The sequence below is a fragment of the Ambystoma mexicanum genome, chromosome 11, assembly GCF_040938575.1.
Source record: "Ambystoma mexicanum isolate Mex_15411 chromosome 11, UKY_AmexF1_1, whole genome shotgun sequence".
Taxonomy (NCBI): domain Eukaryota; kingdom Metazoa; phylum Chordata; class Amphibia; order Caudata; family Ambystomatidae; genus Ambystoma; species Ambystoma mexicanum.
The window spans coordinates 703503102-703529314 of NC_090934.1; the positions used below are offsets into that span (position 1 = coordinate 703503102).

Genomic DNA, 26213 nt, shown 5'->3' on the forward strand with positions numbered 1-26213 from the left:
AAAGACGAGGTCAAATGCTCAGTACTCGATTTAATACCGGCAAACACATATGTCAAACCTCAGAAGTTCAGAATAACAACATTGCAGGAAGTTATTCCTTTGCTCAAAAGGGGTGACTACACAGGAACGCTGGATATGAAAGATGCATGCTTTCATATTTAAATGTTGCCAGCACATCTAAAGTACATAAGATTAAAAGTGGAGTTCACACACTGCCAATTCAAAGTACTCCCCTTCAGGATTGTGTCAGCCCCTCAGATCTTTACGAATGTACTAGCAGTAGTGGCAGCACACCTATGCAAACAATCAATCCCAGTGTACCCTTATCTGGACGACTGGCTCATAATAGGAGACGCATGTAACGCTCACCTGGTTCCCACGGGGGCGCTGGTCTAGTCTGGATTGCTGTGGCCTCTTCTAGCGTGATGCGCAGGACCCGGAACACCGATTGGACAGGACCTCCAAATCGTGCTTGCCTGGCCCGTAGGAATATCCTTCTGCAGATGAGAAAGGGGATTAACAGTCTGCAGAATAGTGTGCTAGCTCCCCCCGTCCCCCCTTCGTTCCTCTCTAACTTCCTCCAAACCCCGGTTTAAGCTCACCTTATGGTTTGGAAGGATGAACTCTCCATCCTGCTTCTGGTGCAGGGGCGCGCGTTCGTCCAGTTACTTCACTGGTTTTCAGAATGGCGCTGGCAAAATCCACTTGACTTTCCTGAGCGAGGCGCCGTAAGTATGAAAGTTCAAAGTTCAAGTGAGGCCCCCTTTATGTTGTCTTTCTAACCTGTGATCTGTCCTTTATTTCAGGTGCAGAATGAAGGCGATGCGTCGAGTTGTTAAACTGCCGAGGTGAGTAGTGATGAGGGCTAAATGTCCTTATCATTCCCCAGAAATGTCTCTTGTCCTTTCCCCATAGGGGCCGGGGTACGGTACCTGCCAACGGGGCGGCGCCGACCCGAAATGTGGAAGAAAAGCCGGTAAGTATTATGGCTGTTAATCAGGCTTTCCTTCTGTGTTCCTTCTCACCTTTTGTTTCTTCCTCTCTCCCCTAGGTGCAGAGATGTGGCGTCCGATGCTGACAGCCGCGATGGAGCCGGGAGATGTCTCAAGGACAGGTGAGTGAAGCGTGGCGCTGCAGCGAGCAACGCGATGCTTTTAAATGGAAGTCTTTCTTCAGGGATGCTGGCGAGAAGATTCCGGATGCAGGTAAGAAGTTTGGTTTTCACCTTTCTCTTCTCTTCCTTCCTTGCAGGTCTTCCAGGTTCGAGGCGGGCATGGCTGGAGTCCAGGAGCAGGAGCAGACACGGTGAGCGTTAAGCTGCAGGAAGCAGAACAACGCGAAGCATGAGCTGCTGTCTGGGCGTGGCTTAAATAGCCTCCAAAGAAGTCCCAGGTATGTATCCTTCCCCAACTAGGTAGTTATGCTTCCCTGTCCACGCCCGAGTGAAAAAATAGTCCCTATGAAAAAATAGTCCCTTTCAGGTCTCAGGGAGGCCTGAAGCGTGCAGCATGGTCTGCATCAGGTAAGTGCACAAAACACCTCCCTTTATGAGCCTGGCGCCTATGGCGCCAGGACTGATGTCCAACATGAGCCTGGCGGCAAAGACGCCAGGACCGAGTCCAAAGAGCCCCTATAAGGGGCCGCTGGGCTTTTACCCGAGGGCATGATGCCTGCTTCCGGGGGTGCTGGGCCTGGCCTGGTGCTCCGGGGGTAGGCATCATGACAACGCACCACAAATATGTCAGCAACATTGGCAGGAGACGATAAACCTTCTGCATCAATTAGGGTTCTCTATCAACGATAAAAAGCCAAGTCAAACACAAGAGACATTTTTAACATCTTTAGGGAACTGGAGACTCCAGAAGCACCTCCCCCCACCATTACCAAGGATGAATCCTGGTCCTCTGCTCTGATATCCAAAGGGCTATGCTCAATAATATCGACACCCTGAACAAAATAACTTAGCAATCCTGCCAAATCCCACAACCATCCATTGGTCCCAGCCACTACCACCTCCCCAGCTGACCAGAACCCATCCATCCCTCAATTCCAATTGAAGGAGATCTCCGGGATGGAGATCTTAACAATAATCACAAGTCTTAAACCCTCAAGATGAAAAGGAGATATTTGCCCAGCGCCCGTCATCAAAGACTGTGCAGAAATTCTAACTCCCTTCATAAATGCCTTCTTTTCGACAAGCACACTGCCAGTCATGAGGGTATGATATGTTAGTTACAAAATGCTTAATACCCAGAGGTTTCTAAGCACAGACCCAGGGATCGAACCTGTGTTCCTCTGTGTTGTCTTGCTTCCAAGGCGAGCATGTTGCCCCTGAGCTATCCTCCTATTCTCAGAGAATGCCAGTGCACCCCAAATCCTGGATTCCCTTGGCATAGCGTACACTAACTATGCCGACGACACCCAAATCTTGCTCCCACTCAAAGGTGTAAGAAAGACATGGGGCCTCATTACGGGTCTGGCGGTAACCCTCCCGGTGAAACCGGTGGTTTGCCGCCGTACCCGAAAGAAATTACTGGTGCCTGACTTCCCGGTAACACTGGGGGATTACAACCCTGGCAGTCTGGGAAGTCAGGCGTCAGTAATTTGTAAGTCTCCATTTCCGTAGAGTCCTATAGGACTCTATGGGAATGGGGACCACGGAAGCACCGGCATCTTTGTTAACAGTGCCAGTGCTTCTGTGATGGCTTGCCTACCGTGGCTGCTGCGCACCCTTGGGTCAGCCCTGTAGGGCACAGCGACTCCGGCAGGCAAACCCGTAGTCTGCTGGTCCAGAAACAACGTTACTGGTAGGCTTACTGGCACCGTTGTTTCCGGACCGGCACACTTGTAATGAGGCCCATGGTACCTAAGTGAAGACAGACACAAGTGATGCACAGTTAAAGGGTTTTTATTGAACAACATTAGGGTTGGAAGAATGCCCATCTAGCCCTATATCGAAGGATGGGAGCAAGTTTGACTAACAAATAATAAATAACGCAGTCCTAGTAGTGTCTTGTCAAATCAAAATTGCCTACACTAACAAAACCTATTGCCTGCCCTTAGGCTGTAACAAATATGTGTGGCAAAATGGTGGATGCAAAGAAAGAGTGTTAAAAAGTAATGTATCAGGAAAACTGAACAGTGAGGTTCCCTTGCCCACGTTTTCAGCACGGGACAAGGTGGCACATTTGAGCTTTGAACACCCTATGGCTTCTCTGGCACGAGGATGCAGTTTGGGACATAAGCCAGGGCCTTCTGCGATAAAGTCTCTTTTCCATTCAAAAGTCTCCCGTTCGTAGAATGCCTTGAACACACAACAATAAAGGTCCGTTCTCTTTAGGGGTTTCATATTCATATGTTTTCGGGTTCACTGTTCTCCATGGCTCTCCCTCAACTGGGCTCGGACCCCCTTTAAATACAGTAGGTCTCCCTCTTTCGGGCTCGGACCTCTCAAAGCAAAAGTTCACAATAGGTCTTGCTCTCTCGGGCTCGGACCTCTCAGGGTATCACAAATTCACATAGGTCTCCCTCAATCGGGCTTGGACCTCTTTCAACAAAAGTATCTGATTCAAAGTAGGTCTCCCTTAGCCGGGCTTGGAAACCGCAATCGCAGCACTTGTAGGGGTTCCCTTCCCCAAGCTTCAAATCACATTAATTCACAGCTCTTCTTCTGTCGGTTTCATACCTTTCAAGCTTTACCGCTGCCCTTCAGCTTCACAACTTTTCTCAGAGACTTTCGATTGGGCGTACGTCCTCTGCCGGACCACTCTGATACTTAGCATTTGTGATTTACAGTTCACAAAAATGGGCTCTTTTTCTCTCACGTCTTATCTTGAGCGTAACCTTCACTTCTTAATAGATGTTAGAGTGCACTCCAACACACAGACTGGACTTGCATTGTGCTCTCTTGACTCACCGGTCGTGTCAGGAGCCTCCTTGCCTTTGTGTCTTTTGATGTGGAAATAAAGGCCATCAGTCTCATTGCATCTGCGCCTCCCCAACTCTGCCGCTCACCCGGGATGGTGGCTTGCAACTTTGTAGCACTTCAGACACTCTTCTTTCTCTCCAGCTGGTTTGGCCTGTGTAGCCCCTGTTTCTTCTGAGACACACAGGTTTCTCACAAAAGGGATCTCTGGCCTGTAGATTCTTGGCCCTAGCCCTCTGGTCTGTTGCTCTCCTCTGCCTTGCTTGCCACCACTCTGGAAGTGCTGCTCCTTCTCATGCACTGCCTTGTTCTGTTTTTATCGAAATTAAATATCTCTGGACTTCAAGTCCCAGAAAGCAAAATCTTTTTTGCTCCCACTTTGCTAGCTCCCCTTTTTGGCACTCTGGTGAGTTTAGGAGTTGCTGTGGGCCTTACTGAGATGTCCATGAGGTCAGGGTCTCACCACCTTCCCCTCAAAGGCCTGGGATTTAGTTCTGTGCCCAGGGGAGGAGCTCTGGCTTGGGCGCTGCCAGGTAGTCTCCAGCTGCCCCTGGTTTTGCTGCCTGGAGTCACAGCTTCCTCTCCATACTGTAGCCTTCCCTGTACTCACAGGCACACCAAATAGGCAGTCCCCCTTCTCCAGGCCTTCCAGGGTCTCTGCAGCTTGAACTCTCTCCTCTTGGCCTCTGTGCACCATCCAGCATCCCCAGCTTGCTCAGAGTGTCCCTGTGTGCTCTGCCTTTTATATTGACTGGGAAGTTTAACAGATTTCAGGTGGGGATGATTGTAAAGGGAAGCCTGACCTTGCCTGGCTTCATTAACGGGACTAAATGGAGACTGCCCGTAGGGACTCATGGTACATTGGTTCCTATGGGTAATCTTCGTGGCTCCGGTTCGCCTCTTTCTTGTCCCAGTGGTTTTGGAAAAAAAGGAGCGTGGAGGGCTTATGGGAGTTGTAGTTTTTCCGAGGGATCATGGAAACATGTGGGTTTTCGTCAGGGTGAAAGGGGTAAGTGTAGTGTTGTGGAAAAATTGGTTTTTGACAGTAATATCCCAAAATGACAGAGGGATGTTGGTTAAGGATGTACTGCAACGGGTGAATACTGTGTCTTTTCCGGGGCGTTCCTCCCACGGTCTTCAAGGGTCCCCTTCCCAGATGATCCTCCCTCGCTTGTCCGCCCCCAGGGTTGGGATCCAAGAGTGATGGCCTTTCCCTGGCCACCTGAGTCGGGTATCCCTGGGAATAGCATGGGAGAAACGCCTCGGGTTTCTCACACAGGCAATTATGCAGGTGATGCACATACCCTCAACAACACCTATTCCTTGATACAATCATGGATGGCGGCAAATCACTTGTGTCTAAAAAGTGAGAAAAAAAGAAATCCTGCATGTCGGACCACCTACAGCTCTAAACAATCTCCATGAACAATACACTGCCTTCATGATTGACAACATCTTGATCCCTGTCTCAGCTCCTGTAAAAACCCTAGGGGTTTACCTTGATGCCTCCTTTACCATGTCCTGCCAAGTGAACACCATTGCTTCATCAGCAGTCTAGATACCCAACTACTAAATGCTGCCAAACCCTTCCTCTCCAGAATCAGCTGCTTTACTATTGCCCGAGCAATTATCGGCTCGAGGATTGGTTACTGGAATGTCATCTTCGCAGGCACCTCCTCCAGAAACATTCATGAAGTAGTAATTCTTAGTGCCCTCCGGGCAGCCCAGGGCATTCCTGAAAGAGAACAGATCTCAGAGGTCAGAAGAGAGGCCCATTGGTTGCCCATGCAAGAACGCATCATCTTCAAAACCCTGTGCATCCAACGTTCACTTAACGAGACCCACCAGAACACCATACGCTGACCCCCTTCATCTACCAAAAGTCAAACAAGCAAAAGCCGGCGGCTCCCGCTTCCCCTACATCGTAACCAAACAGTGGGGTCCCTCCGGCCCCCTTGCTGATAGCAGAAAAATCATACCGGGTATTCCAACCCAGTTGTTTGCCTAAACTGCAAAATTTTCTGTGTCTTACTCTTCTTCCCCTACTGTATTGTGGGCCTAAACCAAATGCAAATGACCTGTATATGTAACAGTGCCTCAAAGCCTCTGGGCTGTTTATGCGCTTTATAAATGAAATAAATAAATAAAAAAGCAAAGATCTCGTGGCATGACCATTTTAGGGTGCTAGCCACCTTTAGTAGCCATTTGCGGTACATGCAAAAGTGCATGAGAAAAAAATCACAAGAATGGTAAAATCATACAGCTGCCACTAGCGTATCTCGCGCACATGATCAGTGCAACCAAAAAGCCATTATATAAAACTTCTGAATGATGTAAACTATTGTGGTATGTCAGGAGGAGAAGTCGGACAAAGGGGTGGCATTTCAAAGTGAAGGTTGTATTCATGTAATAAGAAAAGGACACATCTTTCTCTATAACTAGACGGTTTGCCCTACCTAACTGAATTTAACTCAGGTGCTTGTCGCCAGCGTGACTGTCAAACTAAAAATTAGTCCTCTGTCGAAGGGAGGTTAGTCACAAGATACTCTTCACTTTCGGTATCTTTCTTGCAATTACTATGATGAGGGAGATTACTCCAAATGTACTCTTCACTCTTGCTAGCTTCCTTACAATTACTGTGATGAGAGAGGTTACTCCTGAAGCACTCTTCACTCTTGGTATCTTCCTTACAAATTCTGTGACAATGGAGATTAGCCCTGAAGCAGTCTTTACTCTTTACTAAACCCCATAGCGGGTCTCCTGTGGCTCCCCTTACCTCTTTTTTTGTAGGGGGCATATCACTGGTTCTTCCCGGGGTATTGGTCTTGCTCGATCTTGGCGAACATTCTTTGTGTCTCTGTCTCTCTCTTCCCGCTGCACCGCGCTGGCTCAGTGGGTTTCTTTGCCTTTTGGTGTCAGTGTGGTTGAAGGGCCGCACGGTCCACCTACCCGAGGTCACACCACTGTCAGCCTCTCTACAGCTTCTGCATAGGTGGGGCCTCCATCTGACTACGAAGTGATCTGCTGACCGTTCCATGGTGTCCTCACAACCGAGGACCTGCTTCTTCTGTTTACCTCATCGTTCCCAGGTTTGAATCCCCCAGGGCTGACAGGGCACTCCCTTCATTGAGCACCTTCTTGGTTTTTATGTCCTGTAGCTGGGTCCTCCCCAGCAGAGTGTCATAGTCCTTTGTTTGTATCAATCGAGTATTCTTCATGCCTTTGTAGGGCCACCTCATCTCAGTACTTTCTAGACTTTGGGGAGATGAATTATTATCACTATGTATGTTCCTCCTCGTATTGGTGGTATTAAGTCTTAAGTGAGGAAAGGAGGGAAAAGTGCAGTAAAAAACAGTAGCGCTTTCAGGTTGCTTCTTGGAGGACTTCAAGGATGTCATGGTCTCAGATACAAGGGGTTTAGGAAGTTCCATCATGGAACGGAATTTTGGTCCCCATGGGGGGAGTCTCTCCCCGTGAGGTTGCGCTTTCTGCCATACTTAGGGCGATTGTTGCATGGCAGGCTCCACCTCCCTAGCCTCAGAGGGAATGGCTCCCATTTGGGGAGAAGTGACGAGATCCCATGAATTGTCACAGTATCTTAACTGCACAGCCGCATCCCAGAGGGGGGCGGGGGAGGGGCGCAAGAGGCCAGCATGACGTGTGTAAGAAATCTTTTTTCAATTGGAGGAAATGGGCAGGGGTAGCTCACATAGTCTGACTGGACCATAAAACTGTTTCAGGCACCAATGAAAACGGGGCCCGCAGTTGCAAATGGATATTCATTCCTTTAGTCACAGACTGTTTGAATAGTACCCAAGGGTTTTTCTTTTGTTAAAATGTCAGCAAATTGTGATATTTGAAGAATATTTATTCAGCAACAATGGTCAAAACTACTAGCTGCATAGTGAAGTAACGCAAACTGGCTCACGTTGGCCAGAAAAGTGGCCCATTTTGACTGGCCTACACTAGCATTTTGCATTTTTGGTACGGGTATTGCCCTATAGGCTAGTCTGAGCTGGGGAGCTCATCCATAATCGGAGACTGGGCGTTTACCCAGTGGCCCCCTCACCCATTATGGATGAACCGAGGAGCCAGCCCAGTGAAACACTGGGAGTGCTCCTGGGCTGGCTGTACTGTCAAAGGGAAACATTGTTTCCCATTGACAGTTCAGTTCCCCAGCCGCACATGCTCACTGAGCCATGCAAGGCTGGGGCGTTTTGCTTCACCAGCCTTGCATAGCTCATTGGAAATGCTGGCTGCAGCACTGCATGTCTGTATGTGCAAGGGGGAGCTTTAGTTAAATGTGTATGGATGCGTGTATGCTTGTGTTATGAGTGAGTGTATGGTTATGGGTACTTGTATGAATGATAGTAATTGCTGTGAAATGTGTGTGTTTTGGTACAGTGAGCAGATTTTGGCGAGTGGGTGGTACAGTGTAGAAGGAGGGTTGTACAACAAAGGCATTTTAAAAATGCCTTTGTTGTACAATCCGCCTACCCACCTGCCAAAATCAGCTCTCCTTCTGAGGCGCTGTGGATCCCAGGGGACAAGGATGGTGTATTTTTTTTTTCTGGATATCTTTTTACTGGATAGCTATCATAGATGTCCAGTCAAAAATACCATGCTTTCCCCCTTGGCAAACTGTTTGCCTTTCTACCCATTTTTTTAAAGGTATGCTCTAAAATGCAACATGTTAACCCATTATTTAAAAAATGAATCACGGGGGGGGACCTCCAGAACCCCCCCTTGATTGGTTCGGGCTCCCTCACTGCGCTTGTTTGCTATGGCATTTTTGTGGAAAATATTTATGCCCCTCTACTTAATAAAATTCACCTGCTCCCACTGGCCCTCGCAATGTGTATTGGGAACGGGGCGCGGGGAGCCCAGGGACTGTGGTGGGAGCAGGATGGGTGGGAGCCTAGGCACTGGGTAGGAGTGGGATGAGGAAGTGCAGCGACTGTGATGGGAGCAAGTGGGGGAGCCCAGGGACTATACTGGGAGTAGGGTGCGGTGACGACGCGCAATAGTTCATAGCCATTTGTACATACTGTTCATTTGGCATTTTTTTGGGGGGGGGGCCTGCCCAGATTTTGCTCAAAGGGAGGGGGGGGGGGGGGCAGGCCAAAAAAGTTTGAAGACCACTGCTGTAAGGTGATGTGTACAATTGTAAAAATACAAGAATCCATAAAGTGAGACATAGGCCCTTATTACGTGTTTGCCGGTCCAGAATAAATGCCTGTAATTCCAGCCCCAGCATTTACTCCGGAATGGCAAAACATAAGTCTGCCGGTGGGGGCCACGGACCGGTAGATAAATGCCAGAAACGCCAGCACTGGTTCTCCCAGTGCCGGTGATTCGGGGAATCCCATCCCATGGAGTCCTTTATGGGAACTTAACTCCACTCCGCTGCCTGTAATATCCTGGTAATACCGGGATATCGGGCGGCGGAGACAGTAAGACAGGGTTGCTGGTATCCCACTGGAATTACCGGCGGGAAAGCGGCAACCCTGTAATGGGCCTCATGTACTGACAGTCTCAGGCAATAGTCGGTTTCCCCATATTAAGGAGCAAAACAGGCAACGGACGTAAAGCAGAAGGCGTTACTCACCGCCAATCGGTTAGGGCAGGGTTCAAAACAAGCAAAAAGAATGAGGGCCCAATATGAATCTTTGAAGAGAAAGGTGCAAAAAGAATATCTTTCCTAACAGGGCATTTTTAAACATGGGTGGAACAATAAATACGTATACCCCTATCACTCTTTGCCAAGGCATCACTTGCACAAAATGGTCTGCCTCCTCAAGCCTCATTGGGCCCAGCCTCCCACCCACCTCCATCGTCCATCACATAGGCGGAAACACACCTTCCCCAGAATCCCCCAGGTCAGCCTTGCCCGGGCAGCCGACATGCCTAAAGGCAAAGGGCAGCTCCCCACTGGGAAGCTGCATTCCTTGTTTGGCCCTGTTCGCCCGTGGACATCTGACAGAGCACCCTACAGCTACAACTCAGGTAAGGTGATACGGGCAGGGAGCACAGCCATTACTGTGCTCTTGTAAAACCCTGCCACTTGTATTCCAATTTTACACTACTACCAGCTGCTGATAACTTTGTGTCCATTCCACTGTAGGCACTCTAGGTAGCCACTGTGTTAAGACCTGTTGTGCTCCTTAGGTAGCCATTGTTGCCCTTTGATGAATCCTGGGGTGGGCAGTGTATTGCACCTGTGTGTATTTTGGCAGTGGGCGGTGTGTTGCACTCGGATGACTTCTGGGGGTAAGAAATGTGCTGCAATTCGATGAATTCTGGGGTGGGCGGTGTGTTGCACTTGTGAATATTAGCAATGCGTCACATTTAGAAAGAATTGTGAAGCTTAGCCATGCGTCACATATATAAAGAATTGAGGATTAGCCTTGCGTCACATTTAGTGAAGACTAGCCATGCGTCACATTTAGAAAGAATTGGGAAGATTAACCATGCCTCACATTTAGAGAGAATTGGGAAGATTAGCCATGCTTCACGTTTAGAAAGAACTGTGAAGCTTAGCCATGCATTACATTTAAAAATAATTCTAAAGACTAGTTATGCGTCACATTTAGAAAGAATTGTGAATAGTAGTCATGCGTCACATTAGCTGTTTAATCTTGCTGCACTCAGAAGCACACTTTGTGTCTAGTCATTCTTGCTGCACACAGAGGGGCTTGTGGGAGCAGCTAATGTATTGCACTTGGAGGAATGTTTGGGAGTGGCTAGTGTGTTGAGCTGGGGGAGAGGGGGGTGTGGTGGTGGCCAGTGTATTACACTTGGAGGAATTGGAGGGTACCATTGTGTTGCAGCTGGATGAGCTCTGAGGACATACTTGGAAGAACCTTGAGAGTAGACAGCATATTAAACGCCCTGCTCCTACTCCCCTCCAAAATACCCCCCCATGTACTAAACACACCTTATGGGCTAGCCGAACTTCACGCAAGCACACACCCAACTTAACTAATATTTACATACAACAAACAAATCAAAGACACTGGACTTTACCCTTACGGATACAACAAGCCAGTGCGCACAATCAACTCATCAGCAAGTTAACATGCACAGACACCAGTTTCTCCTGGTTCTGGACCGGTCCTATCACTATTCTCTCACTAACCCAATCACTATGCTCTCACTAACCCACCATGCCATCTTCCTTGCAGAGCCCTGTGAGTGCCAGGAGACCATGCCTATGGTAACGGTGCACAGTATAAAACAAGTTAACATAACATTTTTGAGTGCCCCAATCCTTCCCACATACTGTGACCGCTTAAAGAAACTGATGTTGAATCTTGTGCGAGTGTCCAACCAACCAAGGATTGCCTATGACATTCTCACCCGTCCAGCTGCAATGACTGTGCCAGATCTCGAGTTATACTTCTTGGTTGCACAAGTACATTACGCGAGGTATACTAGCTCTCATTGGTTTCTCTATGTAGTGATTGAGAAAGCCGTCTTGTATTCTTCTATTGATATCTATATTACGAGGCCCCTGTAAATGTCCTCCCTCGGAAATACAAACAGTTCATGCTACCTGGTGTGCATTGTGAAGGCTGGAATCCTATTTAAACTAATTTTGACTTTACTCCCCATCATTTTCCTTGCAGGCTTCTAAGGGAGTGGATTTTACCTTAGATACACAAGCACCTTGGGATCACTAGGGATAACCTCACTTGGACGATTTATATATTGCTGGCACCTTTTGAGGAGTGGGAACTGGACTGTAGGGAGACCTGCGCTATACCTTTCATTGCAAGTACCTTCACAAGTTCTATCACACACACCCAAAGGTCGAATGCAAATGCTCCTGGTATCCTGGATAATTGCAAGCAGTGCAACACAGCACATGCTGATTTATTCATTTAGAACAGTCCTCTAAGATAAAGGATGATTGCAGGGTTCTAAATTGAGGACAGCTGGGAGCAATTTAGCTCCTGCTTGTAGCCTAAAAGAACCTAGTTAGCTTGACGCCAACAGCTACCAGGAGCTACTTTTGGCTCCCCACGGCAATGGATGCTGAACAAACACACCTACATGAAGTTAATATGAACAAGGAATTTCCTCACACAATAAAGGACTGCGCCACACTCATTGTTTTGATAGAAGAATTTGAAATTTTCCAAAATCATACAACAAAGAAAAACTGCCTTTTTGGATAACACGTGTTTCAACACAACCGTGTCTTTGTCAAATCAGGGCTAATTCCACCTAGTTTCAAAACAAAACAAAACATTGCCAATTCCAATTCACATCCCATTGGTAATTAGTCGATCAAATAAAAGACAGACATGTATAATGACAGAAAAACAAGGAGGGGGGTCGGATGGTTGAGGTAGGAGTTTGCGGAAACACAAAAGGAAGAAAAATTGCACATAAAGTCAGTTCAATTGTCACCAGTCTAACTTCCAAGATACATGTTCACGTAGCAAAACATGCAGTGTTTAAGTGTGGGTTCACATATCAATGTCAAAATTAATATGGTGGCTAAACATTGCCGGTGGGGCAGAGAAAAGTATGTGTAAATAAGTAGGTAGTATACATGCCTTACCTAATTGATATTGTATATGTGTTAGTCTATGGGATAAATCCCTCCTAGGAAGACTATATTAGGTTTTAATCAGAAGTCATGTAAACACGTTAGGGGTCTATACATTCTTGTTCTGCATTGGGTTTGTAAGGCATTAATTTTAGCAAAAGACCGCTCAAACCTGACGGTTTTCATAAATATGATATTTGTTTCGTCATAGCCATAAGTTTGGACATCAGCATCCCACGTATTTTAATTTTGCAAAAAAGAAGGAAAGTGTGCGCTAAGTGCCCTGAAGACAAGATTTCATGCTCTGGTTTCCTCGCTCATGTTTCAAATTGCAATCCAAACTATCTCAACTAGCCGCCTACAGAAGTCGGAGCATATATTTATGAAAGGACTGTTGGTTAAATTGCCATAGCTGAAGAATTTAGCATCCCATTATCATTTTCTACTCCGTACATCGTATCCCTGTATCTTACCTCAAAAGAGCGAACTGAGTCTCCCCGCGTCGGCAGAAAGCATGATCGTTCCTCCATGGCTTATGGGTGTTGCCATGGTGACGATTAGTCCTACAACTGTTTCCACGACTCCTGAAACGCGCTAGGAAGCCTGGGCGCCATACTTTGCGTTCACAGGCCGCAAGACGTGAAAAAATCCCCAATATGTTAGAACTTCTAAAAAGTGGCTGTAGCTCTCCAAATTACTAGAGCAGATTCACTAAAGCATCGGTGACAAATTACAATCTTTCTTATTGAACATTTAGTTTATATGAAAAAATAGTAACAGAAGGGGCAGCTCTTCAATACAATTAAGTGTAACAAGATACAGTAGTTAATAGTAAAGACAGTACTGATACAATCCCATTAGTGGAAAGTTGTCCCTGTTATTCTCATTTATCTTGGGGCAAACACAAACTGGGGGACCCTGAATTGAATGGGCACATCATGTTGCCTATATTTGTCTATTTTGATCATTTTAGGTGGCAATAAATAAGTATATCCTCACATATTGGAGAAACACGAGTATTTGAAGTCAAAGGTCCTAAATGGGTCTCTGGTCAGCCATATAATTTCATGAATAGAATGAATATCCTGTGAAGTACAATAATGGTTTCATATGTACACAAAGGAATGACAAGATATGGCACACAATTTCCAATGGTGGTCAGAACATTAGGTAGTTCCAAATGCAAGAATTATTTTCTGTGTAATGTCTATTAGTTTCATATATAGACAAAGGATGACAAAGTATGACAGAAGATTTCAAATGATGACCAGGATATTGTGCAATCCCAAATGTAAAAAACACAATATACATGTTTATCTGTACATAGTCAAAACAAAAAACACCAAAACATAAGGTTTGCACATATTAGTTAGTGTCTCATATACAATTGATTTTACATTACAAAATGTGTATCATCTCAAAAGGATTATTGCAGGGTTCTAAATTGAGGGGAGCTGGGAGCTATCTAGCTCCTGCTTGTAGCCTAAGAGAGCCTAGTTAGCTTGTTGCCAACAGCTACCTGGAGCTACTTTTGGCTCCTCAGGGCAATGGATGCTGAACAAACACACCTACATAAAGTTAACTGTGCACATTTACTTCAATCTATAGATAAACATTAGGACACATCGATATGACATTTAAAGCATAAGGGGTCATAAATAATTGACAAAGTAATAGGATTTCATCTTATGTGGAAATTCGGTTTGCGGAACTCTATGTACTAGCTCCTGGTATTCCAGTGGTAACACCTGGTCACTGGTTACTGCTGGATACCTAGGAGCTGCTTTTAGCTCTTATCAAATCTCAATTTCGATCCCTGTTGTACATTTTTCATACAGAAGATCAATGTTATGATGGATGAGAACATTCAGACTATACCATATATTTGGCTACTTGCACTTCACGTTCAAATGTAATAAAGCATTGCCTTCTTAGTGTGGCATTTGTAGTATCCAACACTTTGTCATCCAGCATGATGGACGGCTGAAAGAATTGGTACGATACGTGTCCTGTAATTGCGCCCAACTTGCAAACCGAAGGACTTTTGGACTGATGTGAGGAATTATTTAATCTGGACAAGATCTCCTGGCAGTGTTTGCACTAGAAGGTATGATGATCGAAAATTCGCTGGAGATCTGAACTAACAGGTATATGGCTTTTCTTTTCGGTTCTGTTCTGTTATATGTGGTAAAGTCAAGGACACCATGGAACTTAGCAAACATGCTACAGACAGTGGGGGCTGTTGAAATAGATATTTCTTGTGCAGTAACTGATCCTAATGAGTTGTATTGCTAAATGGTTTTCACTGTACTGACTGCACTATTCAACAGTTTTTTTTATCACTAAAGTCCATGAAATTCAATAAAGAAAGTTTAAAAAACATATTCAAGTGGATTTATGAAATTGATAAGTATGTTACAATTTTACAAACAAGATTTTTTGATTTATCCTTCATGTGTGATATTCTGAGCATCAAGTGAATTTTGTTTGTTTTTTTATAGTTGGCATTAAATACTGGAACAGAGCCTCCTGCCATCTGGAAAGTACAAAAGGCTTTACTGCAGAAGTTTGTTCCTGAAGTCCGTGACGGGCAAAGACAATATTCTGCTACTAACAGTGTGAGTAGGATAACACAGCTAAAGCAAAAGTAACACTTCTGAAACTTAATTTTTCATTTTTGTAACCTGTATTAATATATGGACTTTTTTGGTAGTGCATATTGTGTTCCTAATAATATATTGTATGCCACTTGGGCTTCAGTATATTGTATAGCCTTCAGATTGGATGAATATCGCTTGATGTAATCCCTGGTCAAGGTGAGGTGGAAAGGAATGGAATTGCTATGCTATCTTCTTTTGCACACACACCTGATTTAACTAAGCTGAACGAAGCATGTTAAAATAATTTGTACTCTGCACGGGTTACTATAAATGTGACAAGTGCACTGATTGGTGCATTTGCGAGCCTTGCTTCCTTGCGCGTCCCTCGTGCCGGTCTTCGGTTTATTTTTTAGCCCACCATGGAACAGGGAGAAGGGACTATACGTAGTCCCTTCTCCCTGTTCCAACGCGCCCATTTTTGGTGTTTACATTTTTTTCCATTTATTTGAATGTGTGTCATGGAAAGAGAGAAGGGACTACATGTAGTCCCTTCTCCCCTTCCATGGCGGTCATTTTCTTTGTTTACTGTGGCCGCCACGTAAAGGGTGAACGGACTACATTCCCCAGTCCATGGCAGCCATTTATTTATTTATTCTGGCTGCGAAGCGCAACATGTCTTGCAACGGAAAAAAATCCATCATTAGTAGCCCGGTCTAATGGGCTGGGGCACTAATGGCAATAAGCCCCTCGCCGGCGGGCCATTACTGCGTAAGGCCTCGGGCCTCTTACTATGGGCCCCAGGGACATTACCTTACGCGTAATGGCCTGCCAGCTCGAGGCTTATTGCCTAATTAACACTCATGAAATGAGATCAAATAGGAGTGGGTGTCCTTTGTTTAGAGCTGTTTAGTCCCATTCTGATTCCTTTTAATTTTGTCATCATGGTGCTTTTGTTCACCGGTCTTTGTCGTGCACGCACTGAGACATGTGATGCTGAACAGCCTTCATTCATCACATTTTGCCCTTTGCTGGATTTCACACACAGTCGTCGTGTCACCCCCTGGGGTTTGCGAGAAGTGGTACTCTGAAACCAAGTGCAGATTTAACATGGTTTTATTTATTTATTACAGCACACCATTAACTTCTGGGTATCCCGTGGTTCGTTCCCAGTCCTGGTTGTTGTTGTTTCACAACGACCATAGTCTCACCTTTCCACCCCAGTCCCTCTTTTAATTAACTGGTGGGTGTCCCCTTAAGAAGGAAAGGCCCACTTCTGTTTATGCCGGAGACTCCCTCGGTGGTGGCGTTCCGCACTTACCCTTGCTGGACCGTTCCGGTTTACCTACTCCCTCAGTGGCTGCGTTCCGCATCAATAGGCTTCTGCACATGCAGGCTTAAACTCTCCCTCAGTGGCAGCGTTCTGCGTTTAGCTTAGCATGTTCATGCAGGCTCAACATCTCCCTCAGTGGTGGGGTTCCGCATTCACTAATAGTCTAGTTATGCCTTCTCAAAGCTCTGTTAACTTGTTTTCTTACAGACTCTCCCAGATCGTTCAGTAGGCCCAACGAAACACTTCAGCGGCTGCATTCTTCACCGTCTCCTCCTCTCCTCCTCGCTCTTCCTAGCCTCTTTTCTCCTGCAGCTCAGACACACCCCAAACAAAATCCAAGGCTCTCATTAATCTAATGTTTTTTGCCAACATTCACACCTGTGCTGGCCTCTCCACTCCCTCGCCATCCTGCCAGCCACACCCTCTCCAGATTAACCCCTGCCTCAACCGTCTCTTTCATGCTGTGCGTCCTGGCTCTGGTGGTCGCTCTCCGTACTGTGCTCTACCACTGCATCCTCACACCTTGTATTACTCAAAAACCATTTTAAATTCCCGATAAACTTGCCTTCAGATTTGTATTGTATTTGGTTATTTATATAGCGCTCTTTCCCCAATTGTGTGGCCTGAATGTGCTTTTTCCTCGGTTGGAACTCCCTTGGTGCCCGTAGTCGATTTGGTTGGAAATTCTAGGGAGTTCAGCTTAGGAGATGCATGTGTGCATGTTGCCGTTCTAAGACTTGGGTGGCTGGCAAGGCTCGACTAAGCAGCCCAAGAGAGGTCAGACACATCTGTGGGTGCTGTTGAGGGTTCGAGATGGATTGCTATTGTTGAGAGAGTCTATTTGAGGCCAGCTATACCGGTTTCCTTTCGGGCAGTGGTCGCTGTATGCTAGTGGCAGAGGTGTTGAGGTATGTCAGATGTTTGTCTGGACGGCTATGTGTGAACTAGACCGGATGTGCTTGGCCATAGCCATATTCTGTTGTGCATGGATGCTGGAACAAGACATAAATTGCATTGCGCTACCACACCCAACTGCCCACAAACACCCCAAACACAGAAGAAGGAAACCATAAACATGACATGCAGATAAGAAACTAGAAGCACAACTGAGCGAAATGAACTCTGCACACTATTCATCACAATAATTGGCGAGACAAAGAATCATCAACATGATTAGGCAGATTAACCAGAGGAAAGCATCCACCCAAAATGCAACCTTCTAGACATACTCAAAGAAACTGAAGCAGCAAAACTGAAAACAGAATGTAAAGAGAAAAAACAAATCGATACAAACTCAAACTACCAACGCCACCTGCAAAAGACAAACAAGATCCAGAAAAGATGGACTGCAACCTAGACAATGCCAGATCAATGTCAAAACATATGAGAGATGCACAAACTCCTAAGTGATGGAGGAACAGACATACTATTTCTCTCTGAAACCTGGCCAACTCAAACCTTCACCAACTTAACTTAAGGTATCTATTCTGTTCATTGAGCATGTTGGCTTCCTCCTCATTGCCCTTCCATATTACAAACATGTTGTCAATGTATCTGAGCCAACATGAGACATTTTCTTGAAAAGGATTGAGGGCAGAATAAACAATAGTTTCCTCAAACATATTTGCATATAAATTGGCTAGGTTGGGGGCCATTGCAGCTCTCATGGCTGTGCCTTCTACTTGATTGTAGAATTGTCAAGCAAGTAGAGGGCACATCCATGGGATACCTTAAGTTTACTGTCAATTTGAGCAATAATTAAGTCAACTACCTTGACATTACAATATACCAACATTAAGGTACCGTTCTGGTGAAGCCCTAGACTAAAAGTGTTGCCAAAAATGTATTGCTACATTACAGCAGCCACCATGCCCAACATGTCAAAGGCAACCTCTCGTTTGGGCAACTTCTACGCCTTAAAAGGAATAGTAGTACCAACTTAATCATATGAGAACTGAACTAATCTCTTGATGGACAAACTAGTTGATCGCAGTTATCCTTACCCATTGGTGAAGAGAGCGGCTGAAAGGGCTTTTAACAACAGCAGGGAGGCTCTATTGGAATATTGGAACAGAAAGACAAAGAGAGGGAAGATAAAGAAAGCCCTCTGGTTTTTGTGAATACATTCAGCAACTTGTCTTACAAAATAAAGGGTATCAAACACTTGTGTATAGGTGCGTTATAAATGCCATATCATATCATATATCATATCAACAGAAATTGGAAAAAATTCATGAAAAAAGATTGTGGGAAACCATTAGTGGCCTTCAAGAAAAGTACCACTGTTTGCAATTTAGTGATGGGAAATGACATCATCTGCAGAAAAAGAGAAGCCAAACAAGGAAGATTGTGGGGTTTGCTACGTGTGATAGGGCACTACCCATGTGGTAAACGTGTGATGTGCCCTCTCACTAAAAAAAAATGTCAGTTGATTTAGGTTTAGAAAGAATGTACTATTACAGATCACACCAATTGTAACACTGATAATGTGATTTATCTGATCCAGGTGCCCCTGCCCCTTATGTATATTGGTAAAACCAACAGGAAATTTAAAACCAGGATGATTGAACACAGGAGTTGCCTTAAAAACCAGGTAGAGCAGGCGCCTCTGGTAAAACATTTAATTGAGAAAGGACATACTTATAACGATTTCAGTTGGACGATCATGAAGCATGTTAAGGGGAACTCACAAGACCAAACAAATAAGAAACTGTTGAAATTGGAACAGAAACTTATTTTTTCAACAAAAAGCCACATTCAGGATCTTAATGAAAATGTAGAATAGTATAATGCCTAAACATATCTCCTGTTTCTGATCATCCTGGCTGTCTATCCACAGTTTATGGATGTCCATAGTTCTGCGGGGAGCCCCATATGTTCTGAAACAATTTTAGTAAACAATATTTGAATCTTAACTGTACAAGTGATGCAGACAAGAGCATGGGACAATTATCCCATGAAGACATGGAAGATGACTTTGTTCATGTGTATTAATAAAGCAGTCCATATTGTGATAAGTAGGGCGAGAGACCCTTTTGTTAGAAGGAAACATTGGGATCAGACAATGACTATATTATAGAGGGGTGAATTGTACCATCATACAAATTAATAATTGGAAGAAACCAGAGGCCCATTGTTCATGGCTCGCCGGATAAACTACCACGCCATCTGTGGGCCATTAGTAGTCAAACAGGAAACATTGTATAGCATATAAATGCACTACAGATCTGTAGTATTTCTCCACAATACTGCATTTCAGCTTGTTGTTGAATAATATCTATCAAGAAGGTACAACACCCATAGACATCTAAGGGGAATTTAGCCAGAGTTCTTTCCATTTTGTATGGCAATTCATTGTGCTCATCAATTATTGTTGGTGACAACACAGGAAATACCCGACTATATCTATGTTGCTGATGTTTGTTAATCTGCTTAGAATCACATGCTGTGCATAGGTCCGACATCCAGTGGTCACTGCGGAGTGTTGCATTTTGTTTTTCGTAGCCGAAAAGGGGACGTCGACAAGGCGTGTCTTTAACACTATCCCTATAGTGACGTGCGTTGTACCCACAATCCCTCACGCATCGAGGTCCCTCAGATTGTTTTTTTCCGCCCAGCTACTGGTCGCCTTTATGCGGAGCTCTTCGAGAGACATTGCCAAATAGTTTCTTCGACCTTTGGTCGTTTGTTATTAATATCAATAACGTAGATCCCTCCCTCGACGCAGAGCTGTTTCTCCGCCGAGCAAGATCTTCGACGGAAGGACGAGCGGAGGGGTTCCTTCAGCGCTGCCGAACACGTAGCCTGGCCTCGCCGGCCATACACAGTAGGGAGAGTGGGGTTTTGTGGTCTTTCTTTCTTCTCTTTAAGAATGCCTTTCTCATTCCCCTCCATCTCTTTCGAGGTCGTAGTCACACTTATTACCCTCCGCTATGGAGAGGACGCCATTTAGGTTTTGCCCGCTTTGCAAGGGTAAATATACCTGGAAGGATAAGCACAAGCGGTGCAACCGTTGCTTACCCCTCGATCACCAGGAGGACGGCTGTGCGGCCTGTAAATTACTAAAGCCCAAAACTCTAAAAGACCGCAGGGTCAAAAGGTGGGCGGCCTACGCCATGTCTAGGCCTGACTCCTCGCCCGCTGCCGCCGAGTGTGACGAGGACAGTGACTACACGGCCCCCGTAACGGAGGCTGTAGACCTCTCAAAGGAGCGTTCACGCTCCTCGTTATCCGTCCTGACAAGCCCGGCTCACGCCCAGCTTATGGGGATGAACACCCCGGCGACAAGGACGCACACGGAAAAACACCAAAGCACATACCCCCCGGCACACATTCGTCGAAGACGAAGGCAGCCATAGCGCCAACAGGGACGCCGGGCCCACCGGCGTCTTCCGCCGACCGTAAGGGTCGTCAGCCCTCCCCGCCACCGCTTCCGCGACAGGTGACTGGCCACTCTAAAAATAAGGGCGCTAACACCAAAACCTCCGGCGACGCGCATCGCAAGAGCGGTCACGTTGCCAGCAAGGACTCAACGAGCAAAGGCTCGACGTTACATAGCGCGACGGCGACCGATCCCTCGAAAGAGAGAATGATTGCCGAAAGCCTCGCGCACTTAGCATCTAAGGATGGCTAGAGACGTACGGCGAGTGAAACGCTGAAAACCGCGCACAAGGCCAAAGATACGCCGAAAGCGCTGGAAAACAGATCAGGCCACTTCCCGACGCCGACAGAAGGCCCTAGCCAGCAAGAAGGCTACTCAGAAGGCGAAGGCTCACTTTCTTTGACGTTACGGGACAGAACCAGACAATTACAGGAGGAAGAAACTCCTTTTTCTTTCCCAGACCGTCCTGGCCGACCTCAGTGGACCTTTGAAAGGTTCCAGACCTGTATGGACAAACTAGACATATTCATGTCCATCCCAGAAGACAGGGCACCCAAGAGACCAAGGGAGGCACCCCTGGAGAGTCCAAGGGCTAAATACCAGAAGTTTTATAACCCCATACAGGAGGACATATACTCTTACAATCCCACTGAGGAAGACACCTTCTTCCAGGAGGAAGATGAGTTCACCTATGTTGAGGACCAACAAGAAGAGGTAGGTTTTCACGAGGAAACTAACCTATGTGAGGAGGGATTCCAGGAAGACACAGGCGAGGGCGACCCAAATCCCTGGCAGTCACCGGCTAGGTCGACTGACACAGGTAGTAGCAGTATAGTCATCAGGTCTACTGAAACTACACCAGTCAGGAACCCTTCGCCTGTCGATGATCAACCCACCTTCATTGCACTGCTGAAGAAGGCAGCAGCACATTTCTAAATCGAAACTGGGGAGGTCACCCCAGACACCGATTTTGTGGAGAGGATTATCAAAGAAAAACCCCCCACTAGCCAGATTATACCCATCCTCGCCTCAGTTAAGAGACGTATTACACCTTCTCTTTCCACTCCTGCTTTGGTGAGAGGGGTCAATCCGAGGATTGAGAAACTGTTCTCTCCCTCTCAATCAGACCCATTATATATGAAGGGTCACTCAATCCCGGACTCCCTGGTCGTGACCAACACCAGGAAAAGGGCAGGAGTCCCACTATCTACTAGCGAGGCACCCCCAGATAAAGAGGGGAAGAAGCTGTATGCCCTAGCCAAGAGAATCACCACCTCTGCAGCATTCTCTACCAGAATCGCCAATAATAATACCCTATTGGCAAGCTACGCCGATGCTCAATGGGCTAAGCTCAAACAGGACATCGAAGAAGTTCCTGAACCCCTAAGGACTCGTTTACTGGCTACAGTTAACGAGGGCTCTCTGGTCAATCAAAGCATCGTCAAGAATACCCTCGATGCAGCAGAGACGGCTGGCCGCACTTTGGTACAAGGAATTTTACTGAAGCGTCACGTCTGGATTCGCAATTCCGGATTTAAGGCGGAAACACAAGCGTTCCATATTAATAAACCCATAGAGGAGTCCAACCTCTTTGGAAGAGCAGTGGATGACGCGCTGGAGAATGCAAAGAAAGAATTTGATACAATAAAGACCTTAGACCAAATTTCAAAACCCCCTAACAGGCGGGGATTTGGTAATAAGCGCTTTTTTCGTGGACAACGCCAGCAACAAAACCAACAACAACAGTATTCTGCCAGCAACTACCAGGGTAATAGCGGCCAGTACAATCAGAGGGGTCAACGCCGTGGCAAGGGAAGAGGCCGGGATTCCACCCCCAGAGGCTCCCAAGCCAACAACACCACCAAGTGACGCGAAGATTCGCGTCCCCTCCCATGCAACGCCGGTCGGGGGCCAGTTAACATCCTTTCTTCCAGCATGGGAGGGAATAACATCAGACCGCTGGGTACTTTCCACCGTAGCCCGCGGCTACTGTATAGAGTTCAACATTTCCCCAACATACAGACCCCCGAGGGGACGCCGCATGACACCAGAACACCTCGCCATCCTTCTCCAAGAAGTGGACCAACTGCTGGAAAAAGGAGCCATAGAGGTCGTGCCTCTATCTCAGGTAATGGAAGGTATTTATTCAGTGTACTTCCTTGTACCCAAAAAGGATCTAACCATGCGCCCTGTATTAGATCTGCGCCCAGCGAACAAGTTTGTCAAACCCCAAAAGTTTCGTATGGTGACCTTACAGGAATGATCCCACTGCTATCACAGGGAGATTACATGACAACACTGGACATGAAAGATGCATACTTTCCTATTTTAATGTTGCCAGCGCACAGAAAATACCTCAGGTTCATGATAGAGGGCAAACACTACCAGTTCAGAGTGACACCCTTCGGCCTAGCATCTGCACCAAGGGTATTCACGAAAGTACTGGCAGTGGCAGCGGCCCACCTGCGCAGGTTATCCATCCCAGTATACCCTTGCCTCGACGACTGGCTCATAACCGGGGATTCTTACGAGACATGCTTCTCAAACACCCAAAAGACTGTAGGCCTTTTGTTCCAACTGGGCTTCTCCATCAACGAGAAGAAGTCCAGCTTAGACCCCAGCCAAGTCAAACAATTCCTAGAGTCTCTAATTCGAACAAAGGACGGCCTCGTCGTCCCCTCCAATGAGAGGGTCCAAAACATGCTGTTTCAGATCCCCCAATATGTGGCAGGTCAAGAGGTGACGGTGCGCAAAGCGATGCAATTGATAGGAATGATGGCGTTGTGTATTTATTTGGTACCTCACGCGCGCATGCGCCCAATGCAAGAGTGGCTCAACAGCCAGTGGTGTCAGGCCAGCGGACAATGGGACGATCTAGTGGTGGTCTCGCAAGCCTTGGTTCTCTCGCTACGGTGGTGGACAAAGGAAAATCTGATAATAGGGAAACCCTTTGCCACACCCGCGGTGGAGGCCACTCTAACCACGGACGCATCCCTCACAGGATGGGGGGCTCACCTATCCCATCAGACTGCTCACGGAGTGTGGACTCAGAACGTAGCATCCAAGCACATAAACCTACTGGAGCTACTGGCGGTGTTCAAAGCACTAAAAGCCTTCCAGGAACACCTACAAGGGAAGACAGTGATGATCCTTACAGACAGCACCACAGCCATGTACTACATCAACAAGCAGGGGGGGGTACCCACTCTCCAGGACTGTCAAAGCTGTCCCAGAATATATGGAAGTGGGCTCTCAAACACAACATGTTCCTACTGTCACAACACGTACCAGGGGAACTCAATCTGCTAGCAGACGAACTCAGCAGAGACTTCCCCCTGCCCGAAGAGTACGAAAGGCGATTGCACGAAGTCATCGTCTTGGACGTCTTCACGTAATGGGGATTCCCGGAAATAGACCTGTTCGCAACTCTGGAGAACTCACAATGCCAAAGTTACGCCTCCAGGTACCCCCAGAACCAGTCCAAGGGGAACGGTCTGTCGATTCAATGGTCAGGGAAATTTGTTTACGCCTTTCCCCCGACTCCCCTTCTCAACAAAGTGGTGCACAAGATGCACCAGGAGCAAGTTACCATGATACTAGTGGCCCCAATGTGGGCCCAGCAGCCATGGTTCGCTCACTTGATGGAGATGTCCCTATCTCCCCCAGTGAAACTTCCCTGCCCGTACAATATGCTGTCACAGGACAAGGGCAGGACACTGCATCCATGCCCTCAGACCATGAACTTAGCAGCCTGGCTCCTGAGATCATAGAATTTGGACATCTACAACTCCCGCAGAGATTTATGGACATCCTCAGGGAAGCCAGAAAACCTAATACTCGCCACTGCTATTCTAGCAAGTGGAAAAGATTTGTCATCTGGTGTAGAGGTAAGAGCATCAACCCGGTTGACTGCTCTCCCACACAAATTGTTCTGTACTTGACCCATTTACTGGATTCAGGTCTAGTGTTCAATTCCATTAAAGTCCACCTGGCGGCACTTTCTGCATACACCACTTCCCAACTTAGTGTCGTGGTGGAAGATACCAGTGATCAAGGCCTTCATGGAGGGGGTAAAGAGAATACACCCCCCGATAGCTAACCCAGCTCCCGGATGGGACTTAAATGTGGTACTTTCTAGAGTCATGGGCTCGCCCTTTGAACCCATGCACAAGGCAACTCTTAAAGACCTCACTCTTAAGACTGCTTTCCTAATAGCTATCACCTCCATTAGGAGAGTAAGTGAACTATAGGCTCTTTCTGTTCTAGACCCCTTCATAACAGTTCACAAGGATAAGGTGGTTCTACGCACACACCCAAGGTTTGCACCAAAATTCATCTCGAAATTCCATGTAAACCAGTCAGTAGAACTACCAACGTTCTTTCAAAACCCTTCCAGCTTGGGAGAAAAAAGTCTGCATACACTAGATGTACGCAGAGCTGTCATGTTCTACAAGGAAAGAACCAGGCCACTGAGAAAGACTAATCAGTTCTTTGTCTCAGTGGCAGCAGGAAGAGAAGGAGATGCAGTCTCAAAGTCCACTATATCTAGATGGATTGTTCAATGCATCACTCTCTGTTACACTCTTGCTAAGAGAGAACTACCCTTCAAGCCAAGAGCACATTCTACTCAAGGCACTGGGGCTTCCATAGCGTTCATTGCAAATGTTCCCCTTGAGTCCATCTGCAAAGCGGCTACCTGGAGTTCTGTGCACACCTTTACAAAACACTACTGTCTAGATGCACACTCTAGATCTGACTCCCAGGTGGGACAGGCAGTATTAAGACATCTTTTCTCTACTGTTCCTTCTCATAACCCACCGCCAATTCCGGGTACTGCTTGCTAGTCTATGCACAGCATGTGATTCTAAGCAGATTAACAAACATCAGAAGACAATGCATTACTTACCGTAAAAGCATTTCTCATGGTTGTATCTGCTTAGATTCACATGCGCCCACCCTTCCTCCCCGCTCGGATGGAAGGAACATAGACACCTTTCTACATCTCTCTCTCTTTTCTGTACTCACTCACGTATAGAAGGCTCTCTCAGGGCAGAAAAAATACAAACAGAGGGACCTCGACGCGTGAGGGATTGTGGGTACAACGCACGTCACTATAGGGATAGTGTTACAGACACGCCTTGTCGACGTCCCCTTTTCGACTACGAAAAACAAAATGCAATACTCCGCAGTGACCACTGGATGTCGGACCTATGCACAGCATTTCAATCTAAGCAGATACCACCATCAGAAATGCTTTTACGGTAAGTAATGCATTATCATAGCGGTTGTCAGACCTATTTAAATCTGCATATATATTATTCATCGACTTGATATAGGTATACCATAGAGACCACACTGCATTATCCAGCAATCCCGCGGAAGATTACGCATGAGGTCATCGCGGCGAGCGTGATGACGTT

The 26213-nt window shown here is 46.5% G+C and overlaps 1 protein-coding gene across 3 annotated transcripts in view; it reads left to right on the top strand.

Moving 5' to 3' along the window:
- The window catches only part of QSER1 (glutamine and serine rich 1), a 1726564-nt gene that overhangs the window by 714333 nt on the left and 986018 nt on the right, over window positions 1-26213 (top strand). For all 3 annotated transcript variants that reach the window (XM_069623572.1, XM_069623573.1, XM_069623574.1), the window contains one exon: window positions 14984-15100. In XM_069623572.1, the coding sequence (XP_069479673.1) occupies window positions 14984-15100 (117 nt within the window). The remainder of the gene's footprint in view (window positions 1-14983; window positions 15101-26213) is intronic.